We start from the raw sequence: 22,935 nt of genomic DNA on the forward strand, positions 1-22,935 counted from the left end.
GATCGAGATTTTTTTTTATTATTCTATTCTAACTGAAGTAGAAGTAGAAGTAGACGAGGCCGGTCGAGGGAAAGTGCGTATGTCAAAAATGTTAATTACAACACTCAATCAGAAAATGACTGACTTTGCTTCTTATTTTAGCTTTTAGCGTGCATTAAAAAGTTTTTAAAAACTCTTAGATTTGGCTTTCTGAAACCTGTATATATTATTTAAAATTCATTGTAATGTTTTGTGGAGGAATAACAATGTCTGTGTGCTGCAGAGTTTCAGAAGGTTTACGACTGCCTGGACATCCAGATCACAGAGAGAGGAGAGTCCTTCTACCAGGACATGATGACGGCCGTGGTGAAGGAGTTCGAGGCGAAAGGTCAGTCTGGATCAAGGCGAGACTCATCTCAGGAGGAACGATGGGCTACAGCAGTGGTTCTCAAACCTCGTCATGTCAAGGACCCCTAAACTTGAAGGAGAAAAACTTTTGCACACCTAAACACGACAGGTGCATCGGAGAAGGGCAAGAGCCGACTAAATAGAAAAGGAGGACTCCCTGCACACTGTCTCCACTTGCAATTAAAAGTTTAATAGACAAAAGAATAAGGTTTCGGTCCAACGACCTTCATCAGATTCTTAAGGCCCCTAAACTGACACAAATTATACCACGGACCCCCATTTGATAATATTTTGTCCCAGGGTGTCCCATCTGATCAGATTTTTACTTTTAGATGTTTTATTACAGAAAGTGTATGAAACTCATGACAACAATAGTCACACATTCTGTCATTGTGTTACATATGGATGGAATTTTAGTGAACATAAATTATTCCCCTTTTTGCTGGGGGGACCCGGAACCCCCTCAGGGACCCCTGGAGGTCCCCGGACCCCACTTTGAGAACCACTGGTCTACAGACAGATCAAAGTTTTCCACTGCACAGGAACCAGACCCGTTACTCTCTTCATTTGTAGAACTTGGTCATTCTTAAAAATGTGGAGTTGCATTACTTGGCCACCGGGGGGCAATATCGCCTCATCAATGTCCTTTCTCAATCCAACACCATTCCCTGACTTTCTCTGTCTCCTTTTGGACTGTCTTCATTTCCCCCCCCTCTCTGTAACCCCTTTTGCTCTTTCTGTGCATTCTCCATTTTATTCTCTCTCTCTCTCCCCCTCCCAATCCCCCCTCTCTCCAGGTCTGGTGGAGCTGGACGAGGGGCGTAAGATCGTCTTCGCCCCAGGTCAGGCCATCCCGCTTACCATCGTCAAGTCGGACGGTGGCTACACCTACGACACCTCGGACCTGGCCGCCTTGCGCCACCGCCTCTTCGTCGAGAAAGCCGACATGATCATCTATGTCACTGACAGTGGCCAGGTGGGGAACATTGAATTTAAAGGCTGTTATTTATCCTTTGTCGCCACCTGGTGAGTAAATATATATGTAACTAAAACCATTAAAATTGACAACCGGTCTGCGACTTTTTTCCCCATGTATCTACCGGTCCTTGGCACAAAAAAGGTTGGGAACCCCTGGTTTAACTGACCTGGCAACCCCTATGGCTGCTGGGTTCTACACGCTTGCTTGACACTGATAGGGCTACAAACGAGCATCATCATCGTCACGTTTGTTTGTTTTGCCCCCCCCCCCCCCCCCCCCAATCAACGGTGCGGGAAGCCTGGTGCGGTGGGTGCTGCAGCACCCCCTGGTGGCAAGAGATGGAATTTTCGAAATTGTTGAATTTGGCTCGAGTAACTGTGTTTCTGTGCATGAGTCTGTGCTGTGTAGTGGATATCTTCTCTATAGACGATCTTTGCTCAACGCAGTGGTTCTTGGGTAAAAAATAGGATCCACACAATGAAGCGTGCACAACAAGTTTTGTTTACTTAGCCTCAGGTTGAAACTAGTGTTTACATAGCTGTGTTTACTTGAATTGAACTGGAATTTACAATGCATTCTCAGAACGGATGTAGTGAAGGAGTGAGCGACGGTGGGATTTAGAGATGGAAAGTAGATACAGATGATCAGTCAGGGCGTGTGTCCAGATGGTGTTTTCCTGATGATGATGATGATGATTATTATAGTGCTGCACGATTAATCTAATCGCAATCGCGATGTCAGCACGTGCGATTACATAACCGCAAAAGTGTGCGATTATTATTCTTTTTTCATGTCTTTGTGTGTGTGTGTGTGTGTGTGTGTGTGTGTGCCTCCTCTAAACTAATGTTACACGTGACGCAGCAAACACGCGTTTCTCTGCCATCACACTGGGCATCAACACTAGCGGGAGACTTCTCCCATGCACTCCCGCAAATAAGTAATGTTATGCGCAGCAAGGTTCACAAACATAACATTTTACCAAGAGGGAGAGAGAGAACATCCATGATCGCTAACAGCGAGCTATGCTAATAACTAGCTAGCCGTTCAGAAAAGCATGTAAACAGCCGTGTGATTAGTGAGAAAGTCAGTAAAATAAGGAGAGAGCTGCAGGTGTTTATGCAGAACTAGTGCACGTTTAAGTGCACAGTGGGTAATGACCCGCTGTGATGAAGAATATAGCGAGATTAACAAGGTTGATAGCAGAGAAAACACTGTTGCAGCTGCCAGCAGCAGCACCTCCAGGCTCCTAGCTAGCCTGTCACATGATGCCTTCATGGTCCCTCGATAAAGTCTGCAGATGCACGTTATCTCACCTCTCTCTCAAGAAGCGTCACATGAGTGTGGCGTTTAAGGCCATCTGTCACTACAAAATAAATAAACGGGGTGTATTGTATTACTGGGACAGACATGTAACTAACTTTGCACTCTGAGCCATCTTCTATGTGCTGTAACACAGTGCAGTTTCTATTTTTCTGGTGTTTCTTTTTGTGTTGTTTGGGTCAGGCAAATGTCTCAAAATGTTTTATTTTTTTAAGATAATTTTATTTCAAATTGTTTTATTTATTTAGTTTTAATATATTTAAAATTGTAATATATTTCATGTATTTTAGTCTGTGATACGTGAAACCGTGGTATTTTTGTCCAAGGTTATCATACCGTCAAAAACTCATGCCGGCACATCCCTAGATACCATTTGTTTATTGCAATCACAATCGCAAATCGCAATATTGTCCACCATAATCGCTAATCGCCCCTTTCCCCAAATCGTGCAGCACTAGATTATTATTGTTATTATTATTTTTATTTTTATTGCGTGCAAAAAGCGCTGCCTGGAGCTCTTTTTGTGAGGAAAATTTGATCATGATAACATCACCTGACGTTAGCTTAGCAGCTGCTAGCTCAGTAACCAGCTGGTTAGCACTTCTAGCAGACAATACAGTGTTGTGCAACAAGCAAAGGCTTACCAGATATTTCCAATACATGTCCCTTTATCCATACTGCCTTCATGACGGCTGTTACATTAACATCAATTCACTGATTACCATGTCCCATTTCTCCACCGCCACTTTTACTTTCTCCATATTTATTGTTGCTATGGGAAACGGCCAGCGTCTCCGTCATCGCAATTGGTCGGCTGAGAAAAAACAGTTCATATCACCTGCCGTTTTTCTGTCTCAACTTTTTCTCAACTTATAACCCTTATAAAGACAGAATGTACATCAAGAGAGGGATGGTTACAGAGAAAATGCATGCGGTGGACAAAATGTTTAAGACACCTAACAGCATATACCCAGCACCTAATGAGGATAATGGCCACTATTTGCCTTCAGAACAGCTTCAGTCCTCCTTGAATTGCCGTCTTCCCAGTCCTGAGCTGTATGTAGAGAGATACTTGACCTTTCTTCAAGAAAGAACACCTCCAGATCTTTGAGGGATGAAGAAGGAAGGTAATCTCCTTCAGACTGGAGTGGATAATTGTGTCCTTGGAGAGAACAGACTGAGTCAGAGGAGACGAGCGTCTTTACAGTCTGAGCTGGGCTGTGTGCCTGAAGTCGCACCGTCAGTTAACACACAGCTGTCAGTTAACACAGAATGGCACTAATGGAAACTGAACAGATGCAGAGCTGTTTATGTGTCCTGATCGCTGCACTAGCGCCTCCTCTGGTTGGTCAGGGCGCCTGTTCGGGGCAGAAGGGAACTGGTGGGAATAGCGTGATCCTCCATGTGCTACGTCCTGCTGGTGAAGCTCCCTGCTGTCAGGTGAAAAGAAGCGACTACAGCTCTTCCCAGAACGGCAGAGGGTGGAGCAGCGACCGGGGCAGCAGGGGGAATTTGGCCAAGTAAAATTGTGGAGAAAATGGGGGGGGGGGGGGCAAAAAAAAAAAAAGATACTACAGAGCTGTTTGGTGTTGAGTTAATTGACAAAAATGGAGCAGCTAAATGTGTCTAGAATGTGAACCGGCAGATGTCCCATTTCAAGTCCAGTCAGGGGAAATGTGTGAATCTCCTGGAACAAGTTGGTAATGCGACACAGAAGAAATATTCACTTTTGGTGAAAATCCGACAACTGGCATATCTTGACAATTGCATAGCGTTGGCGAAGGAATGTGCTGTACTCAGGGCCCGAAATTAGAGCCCGCCACCCGCCAATGGCGGGCATATTTTAGCTTTGGCGAGTGACATAAAAGGGCTGTCCGCCACGTGGCGGGTAACAAAATAGTCATGTAAAATAATTAAAACGGCGGTGTGTTTTGGTCTTACGACAGTCGCCTTTATTGCAGCCCCCAATCTCTCCGGCCTCATTTTTGGCTTGTTTACGAACGTCACATCCGCTACTCTTCTGTGCTGACTGGCCGTGGCCATCTGCATTCTGCAGCGCCTGCTTGCACTGCAGGGAGCTAACGTTACGCCGGTCTGCCTGCTATAGCTAAGCTAACGTTAGCTTAATATAACGTTAAATGGGTTACAATGTGGAACCATATCGAGGGAGTAAGCCGGCCGCTAAAAAGAAAACCCACCGCAGCTTTCTCCGACAAAAAGGATGAAGCGGCAGCGAGAGCGGGACCACCTAACAAAAGAAAGTTTCGAGAGGAGTGGAAGTTTGGCGATAGCGGTGTTTCAAGAGACTGGCTACAGTATGATGCTGCTGGGGCTGTAGTGATGAGTTAGTTGTTGTTCCGTGTGCCGCAAGTATGCCAAAAAGAAAAATAGAAACAACACGTTTGTCATCGGTAGTAAATCAATGAAGCTGGAAGCCGTTCGTGACCATGAACAGAGCCAGTGTCACATTGGCTGCAAAGAGGAGAAGTAGAGAGAGGGTGAGGAGTCTGAGGAGTTATGTTTACAAAACCTTCAAATTTACTTCTGTTCTGTTAAATCCTGCAAAGAGGGTAGAGAGTGAGGAGTCTGATGTTTAACATTAGGTTACAATTTAAGCTCAAGATTGACTTGACATGTATTGATAAGATTGACTTGACATGTATTGATTAATCAATCATCAATCAATTAAAATAATTTGCTTCAAATTTTACTCTGGCCTCTTATTTAAGTGTGTATTCTTCAATGTAATACCTTATCTACTTGAAATGTACTGAAAAAAATGTATATATATGGATATACAGTATGTGACACAAAAATGCGTTTTCTTTTTGGCCGGTAAGAAATATGCTTGGCGGGTAGATTTTTTCCATCTACCCGCCACTGGCCGGTGGGTCAAAAAGTTAATTTCGGGCCCTGGCTGTACTGTAATTAAGCTGTGAAAGGAAAATAAAAATCAGCATTTGGCATCCAAGCTCACCATTTGGCATTTTGTTCCAGGAGTTGGGAGCTGAAAAGTTTGAGAAGCACTGATCTACATCAGGAGACACAGGGAGGGATGCTTTAAAATGTTGTGTGGGCTGATATCAAGGCAGGCATCAGCAGGGATGAGAGGAAGCAGGAAAAGACAAATGAGTTCTTGGTTGGTGCGATGAATGAATGGATAAAAGCGGATAAATTGACTGTCTACAATCTAATATAAACAAAAGCCATCATCTGAGGGAAACACGTTGTAGGCGCCCTGTCATACTAAAGTGCCTTTTAAACATGGACTCTGGATCATGTCAGGCTACAGAGAACAGGATATTTTCAGGTTTCTAAACATGAGGGGTCTTTGTTAAGAAACAACTGGATATGAGCCGTTTTTTCTGCCAGTGGGCGGGGGGGGGGGGGGGGGGGGTGCGGTGCGGTGCGGTAGTATGTATCAAACACAAGAAATGTGATAGGAAACAGCTTTAGCTATGAGGCAGTCAAAATAGTGGTCGCACCGTCATCAATCACTGTGGGTGATTTATTTTACAGGTGGCAACTAGTCATATCTGACTAGTTTTAAATGTATTTCTCCCCACAAAAGTTTGATAGCCTATGTTTCCTAAATAAACGTTTTGAATCCATTTATTTCTCTATAGTCCATTCTTTATAGCCTCTATAGTCGTAGTCGATCTTATTTATTCCAGTGTTGTCATTAAGAGGCCGATTTCGCAGCAAGAATATTTAATTCGTCGGCACGTCGTTCTCGGTAAAGGACGCTTTCGTTATTGAAACAGACAACATGCATGCATGCTCCTACAACTGTAGCCTATCTATCTGCATTTGCAGAAACTCATGAACCCATATCTTCTGGACATTGCCTTGATGAAAAAACAACGTAGCGTTAGCTAAAAGTAATAAGTGCGACAACTTGAATCTCCCACAAACGTTAGGCTTTTTCTGACATGGGAGCAAGCAAGCAGCGCAGCAGCGTCCCTCCTGATGCACTGGACCTGGCTGCCTGCAACTGCAGTCAAGCCAGCCCTCACCTCGGAAAGCACGGTCATTCTAGCCCCCACTTAACAATTCAAGCCGTTTTTGCAACACTTGAGGAAACCGTGAGTTTGCTCGTTGATATAAGCGATTGCCCGAACGATTCATTAATTAATAAACTAGCGAACGTGAAGTGAGTCACGAAGAGCCACACCTGCCCACTACTACGGATATGCGGATAATAACCTGCTACTGTTAAACATGAGCTGCGATTGCATGGAAGCGGATCTTATACCGGCGGTCGAGGTAGATAAGATACGGAGTCGCGGGAGTGCGCGTAGGCCGGCTAATTGTTGTTTGATTGATTGATTGATTGACTTTATTTGGTGAATGTCAACAATGAGACAGGGAATACAGACAATCACCGAGGATAAAAACACAATAAAGCCATAGGCTTGTTTCCATTGCGGTCCTCTAACAAACAACATGAGGGACAAAAACAACACACGAATGGGTATCACCTTCTATACTCAAATTAAGACTTTTAACATTATTACTAGATTGAATAGGAATAATGGCACACTTGAATATTATACAATACATAAACATTTGTTGTTAAATGTAAGGAATTAACATACACAGAGAAACAAGAAAAACGAGGGGGGGGAGGGAGTGGGTTTGCGGGGGACGGGGGTTTGCAGTGGGAAGTGGAGGGAGTAGCTCGTCCACAGCAACACTGGAGGCTATGCTATCATTCATAGCAGATCCATATATCTATGGCTCCAGTAAGATGTATCCGATGGAAGGAGGGGGGAGGGGTGAGCGTGGTGGGAAAGGGTGCAAGAGCTAATAGGCAGGAACAAGGTGGCATGGGAGGGGAGGATGGGGTGTGTGTGTGTTTGAGAGAGTGTAAATGTGTGGTCAGGATTGTCCAGAATTGTCCTTGTGTGTGTGCTGTAAGCCTGATAGTCTGATAGTGGTAGCCGTCTCTTCCCGGATGGAGAGCGAAAACATAGCGGGTCGCTATGGTGACGGCCTCGACCAGAGTCTTATCCAACAGGTGGCGAGGGTGAACGGTGGGGTTTTGTAGCTCCACGTTTCACATCGGCTCTTCATGGGGACATTTTATCTTTCACCGTTGGCCTTGGCCAAGACCAACAGACAGTGGGGGGATCCGAAAACAATGGTGGATATTTTGGTTATCGGAGTGAAAAGTACATTCCAATTCTTTCCATCCAAGCTCGTCTCTATCAACTTTAAACACTTCAGCCCCGTATGTTATAACTTCTCCAGGATCTCGTCCAATTTTGGTAAATGGTAAATGGTAAATGGTAAATGGCCTGCATTTATATAGCGCTTTTATCCAAAGCGCTTTACAATCAGTAGGTAGTCTACATTCACCCATTCATACACCGATGGCGGCAGGCTGCCACGCAGGGTGCCTACACACCATCGGGAGCAAGGAGAGTTAAGTGTCTTGCCCAAGGACACAACGACAGCAGCTGGGAGGGAGCGGGGATCGAACCGCCAACCCTTGCGTCATTGGCCGACCCGCTCTACCTCCTGAGCTAAAGCCGCCCCAATTTTCTGTTCACATCTGCAAACATACCATCCACCTTTAGAATGCGATCTGTGATCGAAATAGTCTTGAGTGTTCACAACACGGGCCAACTCGTTTACCATGCCCATGAGAATAGGTAGCTTGGGGCTCTAATTTTTTCCCATCATCATGGTAATTTTCCGATAGACAAAGGCGATGCTCAATCCCATTAGCAAATGTCCTGCTATCATAAATCCAAATAGATAAACATCTTCGACGTCCTCGACAGTCAAAATAGCAAGGCAGAGTACCCGCCATTCCAGCCATCCGTCCATAACGTACCCCGCAGCAAAAGTCCCGTCCGGGCACGCAGGCTAAATCTTGTCAATTGCGTTGAGAGACCAGCTTATTAGATCCATAATTCCTCAGGTTTTTGAAGAGACAGTGTAAAAGGAGAAGCTTTTTAGGCCGGGGTGCAGGCTGTAGGAGGGTGAGATAGCAGGAGAGAGGAATTTGCGACCGCCCAGTTCAGAGGCAAGGCAAGAAGGCGTTAACATGCAGGCCAACCGGCTAGGTGCAGGTTATAATACGGATTCCACTGCATGTTAAGAAGTGGCTTATGATTCAATCTGAATCCAGTTATTCGCCAAATAAATGTACTAGAATTTGTCTTGGTGTCGCTGTTGCAGAGACCACACTATGCCGCTGTGCAGAGACAACACTAGCAACCCGCAAAGTTGATTCTCAACCCGTTTCATACCAAGTACGCCTAATGTAATCCACATTAGGGCCAGAAACCCCAGTCTAGGAGATTTTGTCTTGGAACTAAATCTGAGAATATTTCTTATTGCTAGATATTAGGGGTGTAACCCTTCACAAAATTCACGGTTCGTTTCAAAGTGGTGTCATGGTTCGGTAGGTTTTCGATACAGCAAAAAAGTAGAAATGCCAGAGACATTTCACTGACTTAAATTATTTGTATTTATTCATTACTTATTTACTTTATTATTTTCACAGTCTAGTTAAAAAAGAAAACACTGTTTTTTAACACCTTTCCTTGTTTTATTCTCAGTTTTTCTTTTCCATGATATCCTTGTAGAAGACGTATACTGTTCATTAGTGAAAGATGCATTCATTTTGCAATCTGTATTGAAACCTAAATCCTTGTACCTAAACGGTTCAATACGAATATGCTCGTTGTTACACCCCTACTAGATATGATTTTGTCCAGAATCTCGTGACTATCTGTATTGTAGACAAAGAGATAACAGTGGAACTAAATTATGATCAAAACAGTCATTCTTCTACATCCTCTCATTGTGTTCTTGTAAATTAAATAATGGTGAACTTTAATTTGTTGGGGACCCCCTGGAACCCCTTCAAGGACCCCTTCTGGTCCCCTGGCCCCACATTGAGAACCACTGCTTTAGAGCCATGGACCATTGATTCGATTTTGTCTCCTGAACTAGCCTGATATTCAGACTGAATTGTCAACTCGTAAACTCATTTCAAATCCACAACTGTGGAGTGGGTGGGACTTTGTCCTTGCTTCGGTCCAGACCTTCAAATCTGCCAACTCCACCCAGTTGAGCTTTGGCTGCTTCCGAAGAAGGAAATGGAGTGTAAGAAGTTGACAATTCAGTCAACATTGTCTAATTATGTTAACTTCTTATAAATGAAATGATGCTTAAGTTGAACAATTCATACGTTTGCTGGGGACTTCTTGGAAACCCCCACATCAACCCCACAGTGAGCACCACTGCTCTAACATACAGTAAGTAACAGAGATGACAGTTACTGTACACACAGTGCAAAAGGGCAGAGCAAGAGCAGCGCTGACCCCCTTTGAATGAGAGTCTTCTTCTTTTCTTGTTTCTTTTGTGCGTGCTGTGGGTGGTCGGGGTTCAATTATGTTCGGTGACATATAGGTGCTCTTCTGTACCGGGGAAAGCATAACATGACATTTAAGACATGCCATTAAATTTGTGTGGGTGTGCGTGTTCAATTGCAGGGCACACACTTCCAGCTTGTGTTTGCTGCGGGGCAGATGATTGGCTGGTACGACCCACAGGTGACGCGGGTGGAACATGCAGGCTTCGGAGTGGTGTTGGGGGAGGACAAGTGAGTTGTACAACATGAGTAGAAATAGGCAGACACACACATATGCACGATATGGATTTTTTTTCTGATATGCCAATATTTTCCAACTGATTGCCAATACCGATATATGCACACATTTTTCCCACCTAATTTAATAATCAGTGGCGGCTGGTGTGGTTGGAAATAGGGGAGGAAGGTGGAAAAAACCCATGTCATATTATTTTACACTAGTTACCTAGACACTATAGTTACACACCTAGACATTACTAGACACCTACCTGTGTGTCTTTTTCATATGTTATATTGTGTTACTGTCATTGATGTTGCTGCTGCTGTAATGCCAGAATTATCCTCCAGGGATGAATACAATACTCTATCTATTGATTGATTGATTGATTTATTTGGTGAAATGTCAACAAAGATACAGGGTACAGACAATCACCGAGGATAAAAACACAATAAAGCCTGGCTATTTCAAGCACTGGCTTGTTTCCATTGCGGTCCTCAACAAACAACATACAGACAAAAACACACACGAACGGGAATCACCTTCTATACTCAAATTAAGACTATTACATTATTACTAGATTGAATAGGAATAATGGCTATCTATCTATCTATCTAGTTGGCAACTTGTGTACTTTCTTATGTTCAAGGAAAAATTTGCCAGTAAAATAATGGCTTATAAGATGTCTTACAAACAACACAATTGACTGAAAATGACCAAAATAGTCATACATTCTGTCATTGTGTTACTTATGAATGGAATTATAGTGAAAATAAATCATCACCACATTTGCAGATGATTGAGGAAATTAAACAGCTGTCCTCTGCATTTTAATGTTATATAGGCACAGGAGAGACAGAGCGAACTTAAGGTGGGGGGTAATTTCTGCTGAGCAATGCAATAAAGTAAGCTATTTACAGTTAGTCTGACAGTAAAATGTTTGATGAATAAATCAATCAAAACCACTCCACTACTGTTCTGATGACAGTAGCTGTCGTAAAGACAGGGGGAGTGACTATCAGCTACTGTCATCAGTACAACTACCAACATACTTGTTTAGTTACATTCCATTGCATGGAGGGAAAAGTAAAGCCAAATTCATCAACTTTGGAGCATTATTTACCCCCCTTGCCGACACGCTAGGTTGACAGGCTTGGTCCCAATCGATTCCTTATGTCTTCGGATTTACGGCCCAAATTCAGTTTAAAAGTTTTGTCGGAGTTTAAGGTTGCCCTTTTTATTAGCAAAATGACAGGCTATGCTGCATGAAACAATATATTAATATGAGAAAATAGCGCTGCTTGGTGGACCATTTGAATTTACTAGAAGACCCGGATAACTTGAAGTGAACTTAATTGACTTACTTGTACATCCATGCCATCTGTGACCGCATGGAGCCGAGACGTTACAGTATCCCAGTGTCTGCGGAGCTTTCCGTCTCTGCCAAAATTTCTTCACATTTGGCTCAAACGTCAAAGTTTGGACAGACATGCATGTCGACTGCTCACTTGTTGGCGGAGGCATATATCCACGGTGCGGTTGTTCTAGTTTTCTTTTTCTTTATTCCTCATGCAGGTTACATCTAAATGACATTTGTATGTTTTTATATATATTATATATATTATATACAGTATATATAATTTATATACCGGTGTGTGTGTGTGTGTGTGTGTGTGTGTGTGTGTGTGTGTATATATATATATATATGTATATATATATATACCCACAGAGCCTGGTCCCTCTACGTACCAGAGCCCTCCCCCTCCCCCAGTCCCGGCAGAGTAGTTCCGGAGCAGCGGATTGAGTGGCCCTGACCACGTGACCACCTTCCTAGAGGGCTGACCGTGGGTAGCTACTGGGACGTAAGTTGGGGCTTGGCCAGCCCTGGCTGGGTCACCTGGGCCAGGGTGTATGATGTTGCGAGACCCGAAACATCCTATGACCCCAGGGTACATCACTGAGGATACGTCCCAGTTGCATCCATGTAATGTTTTTTCTTTACTTTATATATATATATATATATATATATATATATATATTCACAGGAGGTTTTTCTAGTGAGGCAAGGGAGGATGGTCCTCCCTTATTTTGTTAGAAGAGATGGGGGATTTTATATAATAATAATATATATATTTTTAATAAAATATCAATCAAATGTCTTTTTTCTTAATAAAAATCATGCTATTCTTAAAATGCTTCAACAACAGTGACACCTGTAGGGCACTGATGGAGCGGCATGCAGACAGAGTCTGTGCCAGTCTCTGTCTGTCATGCCCTGGTCATGCCCTCGGGGGTAGAGGAGAAAAACATTCTCCTCTAGGGCGTTTGATTCCCATGGTAATTTATCTCATGCTAAATATTATTGGTTGAAAACACATGCATTTCACAGGGAACAGTGAAATTATGTGTTTTTCAACCAATCATACTTAGCTGAAGCCTAAACCGCCCTCACCAATCAATACCAAACAATTAATTTATTCAACCTAATTGGTTGTTGATTGGATAGATCGGTAAGATTGACATTGTATTGTCCAATGTTGAATGAGTCTCTCAACGCTGAATCCAGTTCACTACGAGGAAGTGGTGACATCAAAATTCCACTTTGCTGTGATGAGCTGACAGGAATATATAGATTTACACGACACTGACGACAGTAGCAGCATATTATATTTCCCCCTTATTTTTATTTACTTTTTATCAAGCAGTAAGTTAGTTCACAAGCTAGACAGTCGTTGCATTGCATTACGAGCCGACGCGAGTTTCGAGCGGCGAGCCTGCAGTATGGAGTGGAGACCGAGAAAACTGGGATATTTGCAACGTCTCGGCTGCATGCGGTTATACTACAGACGGCATGGATGTGCAAGTAAGTAAATTAATTTCAAATTTCAAAAACTTCTCAATTTCTGTATTTTATTTAACCATCTCATTCTCTTTAACAGTCCAACATAAAATCTCTCAAATAAAATTAAAGCAAGAGCTTGTCCTCAAATAAAATGAATATAGTGCAATTCAAAATAAAATAGTAGAATAAATTAAATTCAAGTCACTTTCAGGAGGAATACCAAAAACCTTGTGCAATGTCAACTGAGTTTATCAGCAGTCCAACATAAAATCATTATCTTACAGTACAATGGTGTGCAATTTTCAGTAACAGTGCTCTAAATTTTGGAGAAAGACAAATGCTCCATGTAAGATGGTCACACATCATCCAGACACAAGGCTGTGTCTGTAGCATCCACACCCAACATGGGGCTTGCACCAACTGGTCTTAACTATGCCTGGTCGTAACTCCTACGTCGGTTAAGACCAGTCTTTAGAGTGGACTACTGCACCAACAGGGCTATTACGTCTGGTCACTACGCTGGTCGTAGCGATGCGCGTCCATGTGAAAGCATGGGAATGCCCACTGGAATGCGGCACGCGACCTGTTTAGAAGAGTGTGCTGACGTCAAACGACGCTGCGCTGATGGGTAAGCGCTAATGTTAGTGGCTAACTGTTACTTGTCGTTACTTTAAATGGCAGTAAAACGCCATGGAATGACCAAATTGATTTAACTTTTAACCATTTCGATTTCCACTTTCCATACGGACCCCAGTATTGGTTAGTTGTTTATAACGTGACTATATTTATAACGTTTATAACGTACTCCGATTTCCAGTTTATAACTCGGGTCTACAGCCAGAGTGCGGTTGTAGCTATTGCGCAACACACAGATTCAGCCCGCAAACCGGAGTACGTTATTAACGTTATAAATATAGTCACGACGTTAACAACTAACCAATGCTGGGGGTCCGTATTGAAAGTGGAAATCGAAATGGTTAAAAGTTAAATCAATTTGGCCACATGGCGCCAGGAGAGAGAGGCGACTAGCTGAGCGAGCTCTGTGAACTTCGTAGAGAAATAGGTCTTTTTTTAGAGTAATTTCGTTTTGTTTATAATTTCGTTGCTTCTATTCGCTTTGTAAATATCTAGTGTATATATCAGTGTTTTTATACAGTGTACATACAGTAGTAGCGTATGTGCACTTTTTTGGCAAAAGAGAGCGCAGCAACAGCATGGATTACTGTGGGATTACCGCCACTCTATTGTTCCCACTGCGTCCCCCCCCCCCCCCCAAATGGACAAGGCCAGCAAAATGGAGGACAACAACGACGGCGCCAGCAGTATCACCGTACGTAGGTACAACAGGGATGCGCTGCTAAACATCAGAAATGCGCGAAAACACCCCAAACAAAACTGGTCGGCTCCCGACCTCTCTGAATTCCCTGAACTTAAACGGCAAAAGAGAGGAAGACGAGGGGGTCTGCTAGCACGGCAGAGAAGGCGAGCGCATAAACCACCACTGCCCAGCATTCTCCTGGCTAATGTTCAATCATTGGAGAATAAAATGTGTGAACTGAGAGCAAGGGCACAATTCCAAACGGACATAGCGAGATGTAACGTCCTGTGTTTGACTGAAACCTGGCTTTCACCCGACACTACGGACCATGCCATCACAATCCCGGGCTTCAGCATACACAGAGCCGATAGAGACACAGAGCGTTCCGGCAAAGCAAGGGGCGGCGGCGTCTGTCTGATGATAAACAAGAACTGGTGTGCGAATATCACTAACATCGGAACGCACTGCACAGCGGACTTGGAATACGTTATGCTCCAATGTGTACCGTATTACAGCCCCAGGGAATTCACGTCAGTCACCCTTGCTGCAGTGTATATTCCCCCCCAAGCCAACGCAACAAACGCAGCCAAGGAACTCCACCGTGCGATCAGCCCACAGGAGCTTAAACAACCGGAAACAGCACTGATCCTGGCAGGCGACTTCAATAGAGTCAACCTGAGGAAGCGCTTGCCTACACTCCACCAGCACATCAATTTCCACACACGGGGAAAACGCACACTGGACCAGTGTTACACGAACATCCGACACTGCTACAAGGCTACACCCCGCCCCCCCTTCGGCAGATCGGACCACGCCTCCATCCTGCTCGTTCCCAGGTACCATCAAAAGGTCAAGCAACACCCCCCGGCCTTCCGAACCGCCCACTGCTGGTCAGACCAATCAGAGGACATCCTGAGAGACTGCTTTGACCAAACAGCATGGGAAGAGTTCAAGGCTGCAGGAGACCTGGACGAATATGCAGAAACGGTAACAGGCTTCATACAAAAATGCACAGAGGATATAATCCCCCAAAAAATAATCAAACTAATGCCAAACCAGAAACCCTGGATCAACAGTGATGTCCGGGCCGCCCTCCACGCCAGGACCACCGCCTTCAACTCTGGAACACCAGAGGAATACAAGCAGACAAGATATGCCCTCCGAACCACTTTAAAAAGAGCACGGAGAGAATATGGCAATATGCTAGAGTCCAAACTGGACTCTAATAACCCCAGGCATCTATGGAGAGGACTCCATGCTGCCACTGACTTCAAGGGGGAGAAACAGCAATCCCCCCACACATCACCCTCCCTACCGGACGAACTCAACGCGTTCTACGCTAGGTTTGACCCCTCTGCCAGAGCGCCTCCCCTCCTCCCCCCTCCTCTCCTACCCCTCTCCTCCCCACCACCCCCCCTCAGCCACCTCTCCCCCCCTTCACCCCTCCTCCTCTCCTCCCCCCCATCACCCCCCCTCTCTCCTCCCACCCACCACCCCCCCTCCTCTCCTCCCCCCATGCCACCTCTCCCTCCCCCTCCTCTCCGTCCCCCCACCACCCCTCCTCCTCTCCTCCCCACTGCCCTCCTCCCCCCGACCACCTCCCCGCCACCTCTCCCCCCCACCACCCCTCCTCCCCCCCACCCCTCAACACCCCCACGCCCTCCCATTCCCCCCTAACCTCCCACCCCCCACAGATCCAGACCGCCCTCTCACCATCACTGAGGATGAGGTGCGCCGGTCGTTCCTGCGTATCAACCCACGCAAGGCGGCCGGCCCGGACGGCATCCCCAGGCGGGTCCTCAAGGCCTGCGCCCACCAGCTGGCAGGCGTATTCATGCCAATAGCCAGCAAGTGCTTTGAAAAGCTGGTCATATCACAGATCCGCCCCACACTCCCCCCGGACCACGACCCGCTACAATTTGCATACCGCCCCAACAGGAGCACAGCGGATGCAGTAGCACACGTGCTCCACACCGCCCTCTCCCACCTGGAGGGGAAGGACACCTATGTAAGAATGCTGTTCGTGGACTACAGCTCAGCATTCAACACCATAGTACCCTCCAGGCTGGTACGCAAGCTCAAGGATCTGGGACTAAACACAGCAATGTGCGACTGGATCCTGGACAGATCGCCGCCAGGTGGTGAGGGTGGGCAACCTCACCTCCTCCCCACTGACCATCAGCATACGAGCGCCCCAGGGGTGCGTCTCCAGCCCCTTCTGGTACGACCTCTACACCCACGACTGCGTGGCGACTCAAACTTCGAACACCATCGTGAAGTTTGCAGACGACACAGCAGTTGTGGGGCTGATCTCGGGGGGCGACGAGATGGCCTACAGAGAGGAGGTGGGGGCCCTGGAACAATGGTGCCAGGACAAGGGGGGGGGGGGGGGCGCACACCCCCCAATCACCATCAACGGCACAGTGGTGGAAAGGGTGGACAGCTTCAAGTACCTGGGAGTCAACATCCACCAGGACCTGACTTGGGCCGGTCACACCGCCACTGATGTAAAAAAGGCCCAACAGCGACTACACGGACTCAGGCGCCTGAAGAAATTTGGGCTAAGGCCAGAAATCCTTAGGGACTTCTACAGAGGCACCATTGAAAGCCTGCTGACTGGCTGCTTCACCACCTGGTACGGGAACTGTACCACCATGGACCGCAGGGCGCTACGGAGAGTGAGACGCGCGGCCCAGCACGTAACAGGATGTGAGTTGCCAGAACTGCATGAACTGTATAGCCAGCGGTGCCTCAGGAGGTCCCTGAAGATCATCAAAGACACAAACCATCCCCACAACAGCCTGTTCTCCCTGTTACCCTCAGGGAGGAGATACAGGGTTCCAAAAGCACGCACAAATCGCTTGAGGGACAGTTTCTTCCCGCAGGCCACAAGACTCCTTAACATACACAAATAGTGTAGTAGCCGTACTGTACCGTACTGTAGCTGCTACCATTATGTATGTCTAATGTTTAATTGTATGTTTAATTAGGTATATGCTATTTGCACCTGTACGTCAAATACGTCGAATTTAAAATGTTTAAGCACGTCTAAAGTATGCACATGACATGTGCACCTATGTGCAGTGAATATGCCACTGTCTCTGACTTGTCTTATCACTCTACTGCCTTATTGCTTGTTGTGTCTCTTGTTGTTTTTGCACTCATATGCCCTGTTATATTTGTACTATGTTGTAAACGGACTCCCCAGCACAAGAATTTCACACGTGATACTTGTACCACGGAGTGACAATAAAAATCTTGAATCTTGAATCTTGAATTCAGTGGCATTTTACTGCCATGTAAAGTAACGAAAAGTAACAGTTAGTCGCTAAAATTAGCCACACGTGACGCGTCGAAGCACGTAGCGTGCGTCGACGTAATTACGTAGTCGACGTCATCGATTACGTCGACTCGCTGGGACAGCCCTATTAAACTCCCACATTTTTAAACTGAATTTGGCCCGTAAATCCATGGCTGACAGCGAGCACATTTGTAAAGCGTGAGTGGTGATCTTTATACCATATGAAAGTAGAAGAAATAAGGAATCAATTGGGACCAAGCATGTCGGGAAGGGGGGGTAAATAACGCTCCAAAGTTGATGAATTGGAATGTAACTAAACGAGTATGTTGATAGTGCAGGGGAAGGCACACACTAGTTCCAGATGCAAGAAAGTGTAATTTAACGCTATTTGACAACAGTTTCGGCCGTAGCCTTTGTCAAGTCTCATACAAACACAGTGCAAGACAGCCATTATAAAGACAGGTGGGCTGATTGAATGGACAACACCTGTCCTGTGAAAGCACACCTGAGTGTGATTACAATGACATAGGATCAGTCATGCAGTAATAGGCTACATTTAGACAGATTAATCAAAACATTGATGTCACAGGTAGGCTGTATACCATAATATATCATGAATCTATGTGAATAAATAGATTTATATAAATAGTAATCACAGGCTAATACCTAAACGCCCAGATTTTGTCACCAGCGAGTTTCCTCCCTTGCTTTCTAGCTCACCAGTCGCCACTGATAAATATATATATATATGTGTGTGTGTGTGTGTATATATATATATAGTATATTTATTACATGAATACAGTACATATAAAGTAGTGAAATGAACAACTTTGCTATTTATTGTATTGTATAGACTTTCAAGATACATACAGTAAGTTAGCCTAGGCCTCCAGTTGTTTCAAACACCATCTTGTATAGACAGACAAAGACGCCGCAATCTCTCCATATACAGACAAACATGCACCAAGTACCACTGCTGCATCTCTGCTCATTTTTGGCAGTTTGTAAGTAAAAAAAAAATTACTGTAGTTTAAGAAAAATCCATTGTTCTCATGTATGAGAAGACCCAAAATTATCACTGTAAGCAGACTCCTGATTACTATAAGTGCATTATTCAAACAGCATGTGTATATGAATAATTATGTCCCAAGGTTTTTGATCCATATTAAGCGGTTGATCGATATAATCGTGATCACTATAAAGGCCCAATTATATTCTACGTTAAAGACGGAGACGGACAGAGCTTTCTGTCCGTACTCTGCATTCATTTCATGCGTATTTCTGTCCATCCTCTGAAAGATTATACACATGAAACTGAGCAGAACCACACACACACTCACACATTTGACTCTCTACTCCCCACTGGTGGATGTATTGCTTAACATTATACCAATGTGAAAGACGCATGGAAGTATGTTGGCAGTGACGATTACACCGTTGGTGTAAATGGACGCATTTATTTTCGTATGAAAATGGAGTATAATTGGGCCTTAAAGTCCCTGGAAACCAGAAATATGTTTTTATTATTTAGCATTTTGAGTTCATCACATCACAGGAACCTCTGTTAATAAGCCACCAGCCAAATTTGAACGATGATGAACGTCGCAAAGTATATAAATTTAGGTTTGACTGTCATGGCAAAAGTCATGAGAATCAATTAGATTTTAGAGTGTATTTTCTCCCGCGGACTGTGTGGGCGTGTCCCGTCTGCAGCAGGTCTCCTCTCTCTCTCTCTCAGAGGAGACCTGCTGGAGTAGACCTCTCTCTCCGTTAACGGAGAGAGAGAGAAGGAAAGAGAGATGGAGTGTGTGTGTGTGTTTGCGCGTTGCTCGGCGCATAGCAGACAGAGAGGGTTTACAGAGAGGAAGAGATCTCTGCCGATGCGCTACTGTGTGTGTGTCAGTGTGTGTGTGATTCGATTAAATCTTATGACATGATAAGATCATGCATTTTAGCACCGCGCGCACCGCTCTCTTCAATGAGGAAATGGAAATCCAGACCTTGTAGAAAAGTGACGATTTTTGGGGTTAGGGTTGAAAGTAATGTCAATTAATTTCTGAGGCACACAATTACTCACATAAGACCCTAAATTTAATTAAATCATGAGAGGCCAGTTGGTAGGATTTAACGAACTTTATTTAGCAATCGGCATGCATGGCAAATACTTTGGCGCATGACTCCATTAGCCAGTGGCGCTGCTCTTGAGGCAAGAGGAGGGCATCTGCATAGGCTAGGAGATCCCCCCCCCGTGGGGGATCAGGAATCACGACTCGTTGGTGGCGGACTGGGGAGGTGGGTGGGGCAAAACAACGCTTCGGAGGACGGCTTCAGGGGAGATGGACTGCCGTGAAGCTAGCTGCTGTTATGATCGGCCAGAGAGAGAGAGGTGACGTAGAACCCTTGCTATATATATGAGGATTAACTGACGTCATATCTGACGTCATTACGGACGTCATACTAAGACTGACTGACCACGTCATACTAGAACTTGACTGACGTCAGGGGTGATCGGATTAGATTATGCACGAATGGCCTTCTGCTTGAAATATGGTCTAGAGACCTCACTTCAATCATGAGAGGCCAGTTGGTAGGATTTAACGAACTTTATTTAGCAATCGGCATGCATGGCAAATACTTTGGCGCATGACTCCATTAGCCAGTGGCGCTGCTCTTGAGGCAAGGGGAGGGCATCTGCATAGGCTAGGAGATCCCCCAAAAGGAAGATCTGATTACCGGAGGTTAATTGAGATCTACGGGCACCGGTAGTTGATTGTACTTTCTGGCCTTCGACCTTTTAGCGACTTACAGCTATTTGCAGCTGGCGCTCCCAACTCGGTCGGGCCTTCGATCTTGGTACATTAGTAATTGATTGTACTTTTCTGGCCTTCGACCTTTTTAACGACTTATGGCTACTTGCGGCTGGCGCTTCCCAACTCGGTCGGGCCTTCGATCTTGATCCCCCTACTTGCAAATGCCTACATTTTTAACCGGTCTCTTTCAGAGCAGAGGGTCCCCGCATGTTTTAAGACTGCTGTTATTGTCCCTGTGCCCAAAAAATCCAATCCTAACTGTTTGAATGACTACAGACCTGTCGCGCTAACATCTGTAATAATGAAAGTCTTTGAGCGCCTTGTCTGTAATCACTTGTCTGATGCTGTTGTTCTCGAGCCCTATCAGTTTGCATACAGGGCGAAAAGGTCTGTTGACGATGCAGTGTCACTATGCTTGCACTCAGTTTTCCAACATCTTGAGGCACCAGCCACGTATGCCAGAGTCCTGTTTGTTGACTACAGCTCTGCATTTAATACGATCTTACCATCCAGGCTGCATGACAAACTTCTTCAACTAGGAGTCCAAAAAACCCTGTGTAATTGGATAGTGAACTTCCTGCAGGGGAGGACGCAGGTGGTCAGAGTTGGTAATAAGTTCTCCAAGTCTTTGACTGTTAATACTGGGGCCCCCCAGGGTTGCGTTTTGTCCCCTTTGTTGTACTCTATCTACACAAACGACTGTGTTTCCCACTCCTCGTCTGTTAAAATGTTTAAGTTTGCCGATGATACCACATTGGTGGGGCTTATCTCTAACAACAATGAAACAGCTTACAGGAATGAGGTCTCAGCATTAGCAGTATGGTGTGCAGCTAACAACTTGGAGTTGAATGCCTCCAAAACAAAAGAAGTAGTCGTGGACTTCCGTAAGAGCCATGATGGCCACCTTCCTCTGGTCATAAATGGCCAGGAAATTGAACAGGTGGAGCACTACAAGTTCCTGGGCATCACTGTCTCCTCCACTTTAAAGTGGGAGGTCAACACGACAAAAGTGCTGAAGAAGGCACAACAGAGGCTCTTCTTTTTAAGACAGTTGAAAAAGTTTTCTATTTCTCGTGAGGGAATGATGCAATTTTACCGTGCAGGTATTGAGAGCATCCTCACTTTTGGAATAACCGTCTGGTACGGAAACAGCTCGGCTCAGGATAGGAAACGCCTGAACAGAACAGTGCGTACGGCCTCCAAAATCATAGGACAGGAGCTCCCGTCCCTTACTGAGATCTACTCCAACAGACTCAAGAAAAAGGGACAAAATATTCTCAGGGACCCTTCTCACCCTGCCAATTATCTTTTTAATTTTCTTCCTTCTTTTAAAAGGTTGAGAAGTATCAAAAGCAGAACAGCTAGGTTTTGTAACAGCACCTACCCCGAGGCTGTCCGTGCTCTCAACTCTTAATGTGCTGCAGGCTCTATTCAAGTCTGACACAGACAGATATTCTGTGTGACAGCACTTAATTTTAACGTATATTATCTTAACTTACCACAGCTGGTCGTGGTTCTGTAACCTCCCTGTGGGAGTGTTGTTTTACTTTGGTAAAATTGTATTTTGTACTTTATGCATTTTGTCACTTTTATCTCTTTTTTTTGTCGGAATGTGTGCATCGTACAGTATGTGAGGGGAATTGTATGTCTTCATGTTTTGCTGTGTTCTGTGATTGAGCTCACTAAACCAAATTCCTATCAACGATGTTGAATGGCAATAAAGTATTGAAACTTGAAACTTGAAACTTGCGTTGCGGCTGGTGCTTCCCAGCTCGGTCGATCTTGGTACATTAATGTTTAGCTTGGCGCTTCCCGGCTTGGCCTACTTGGCAGCCTTGGCGCAACTACCCTGACTTTCTCCGGCTCTCTCTTTCTCTATCCCCCCCAAAAATTTTACTTTTCCGGCCTTCGACCTTTTTAGCAACTTACAGCTATTTGCGGCTGGCGCTCCCAACTTGGTCGGGCACCTCGCGATAGCGCTTCCCAGCTTGGCCTACCTGGCCGCCTTGGCGCCTCGCGATTGTACTTTTCCGGCCTTCGACCTTTTTAGCGACTTACAGCTATTTGCGGCTGGCGCTCCCAACTTGGTCGGGCTTACCTGACTTAAGGCGCTTCCCGGCTTGGCCTTCCTGGCCGCCATGGCGCCTTACCTGACTTAAGGCGCTTCCCGGCTTGGCCTTCCTGGCCGCCATGGCGCCTTACCTGACTTAAGGCGCTTCCCGGCTTGGCCTTCCTGGCCGCCATGGCGCCTTACCTGACTTAAGGCGCTTCCCGGCTTGGCCTTCCTGGCCGCCATGGCGCCTTACCTGACTTGGCGCTTCCCGGCTTGGCCTTCCTGGCCGCCATGGCGCCTCACCTTTATTTTACCTGA

The 22,935-nt window shown here is 45.3% G+C and overlaps 1 protein-coding gene across 1 annotated transcript in view; it reads left to right on the forward strand.

Moving 5' to 3' along the window:
- Positions 1-22,935, forward strand: part of rars1 (arginyl-tRNA synthetase 1) — a 200,847-nt gene that overhangs the window by 110,454 nt on the left and 67,458 nt on the right. The window contains exons 9-11 of the mRNA XM_083647781.1: positions 263-367; positions 1,185-1,363; positions 10,198-10,307. Of these exons, the coding sequence (XP_083503907.1) occupies positions 263-367; positions 1,185-1,363; positions 10,198-10,307 (394 nt within the window). The remainder of the gene's footprint in view (positions 1-262; positions 368-1,184; positions 1,364-10,197; positions 10,308-22,935) is intronic.

The sequence above is a fragment of the Poromitra crassiceps genome (genome assembly GCF_964638095.1).
Source record: "Poromitra crassiceps genome assembly, chromosome: 1".
Classification (NCBI taxonomy): domain Eukaryota; kingdom Metazoa; phylum Chordata; class Actinopteri; order Beryciformes; family Melamphaidae; genus Poromitra; species Poromitra crassiceps.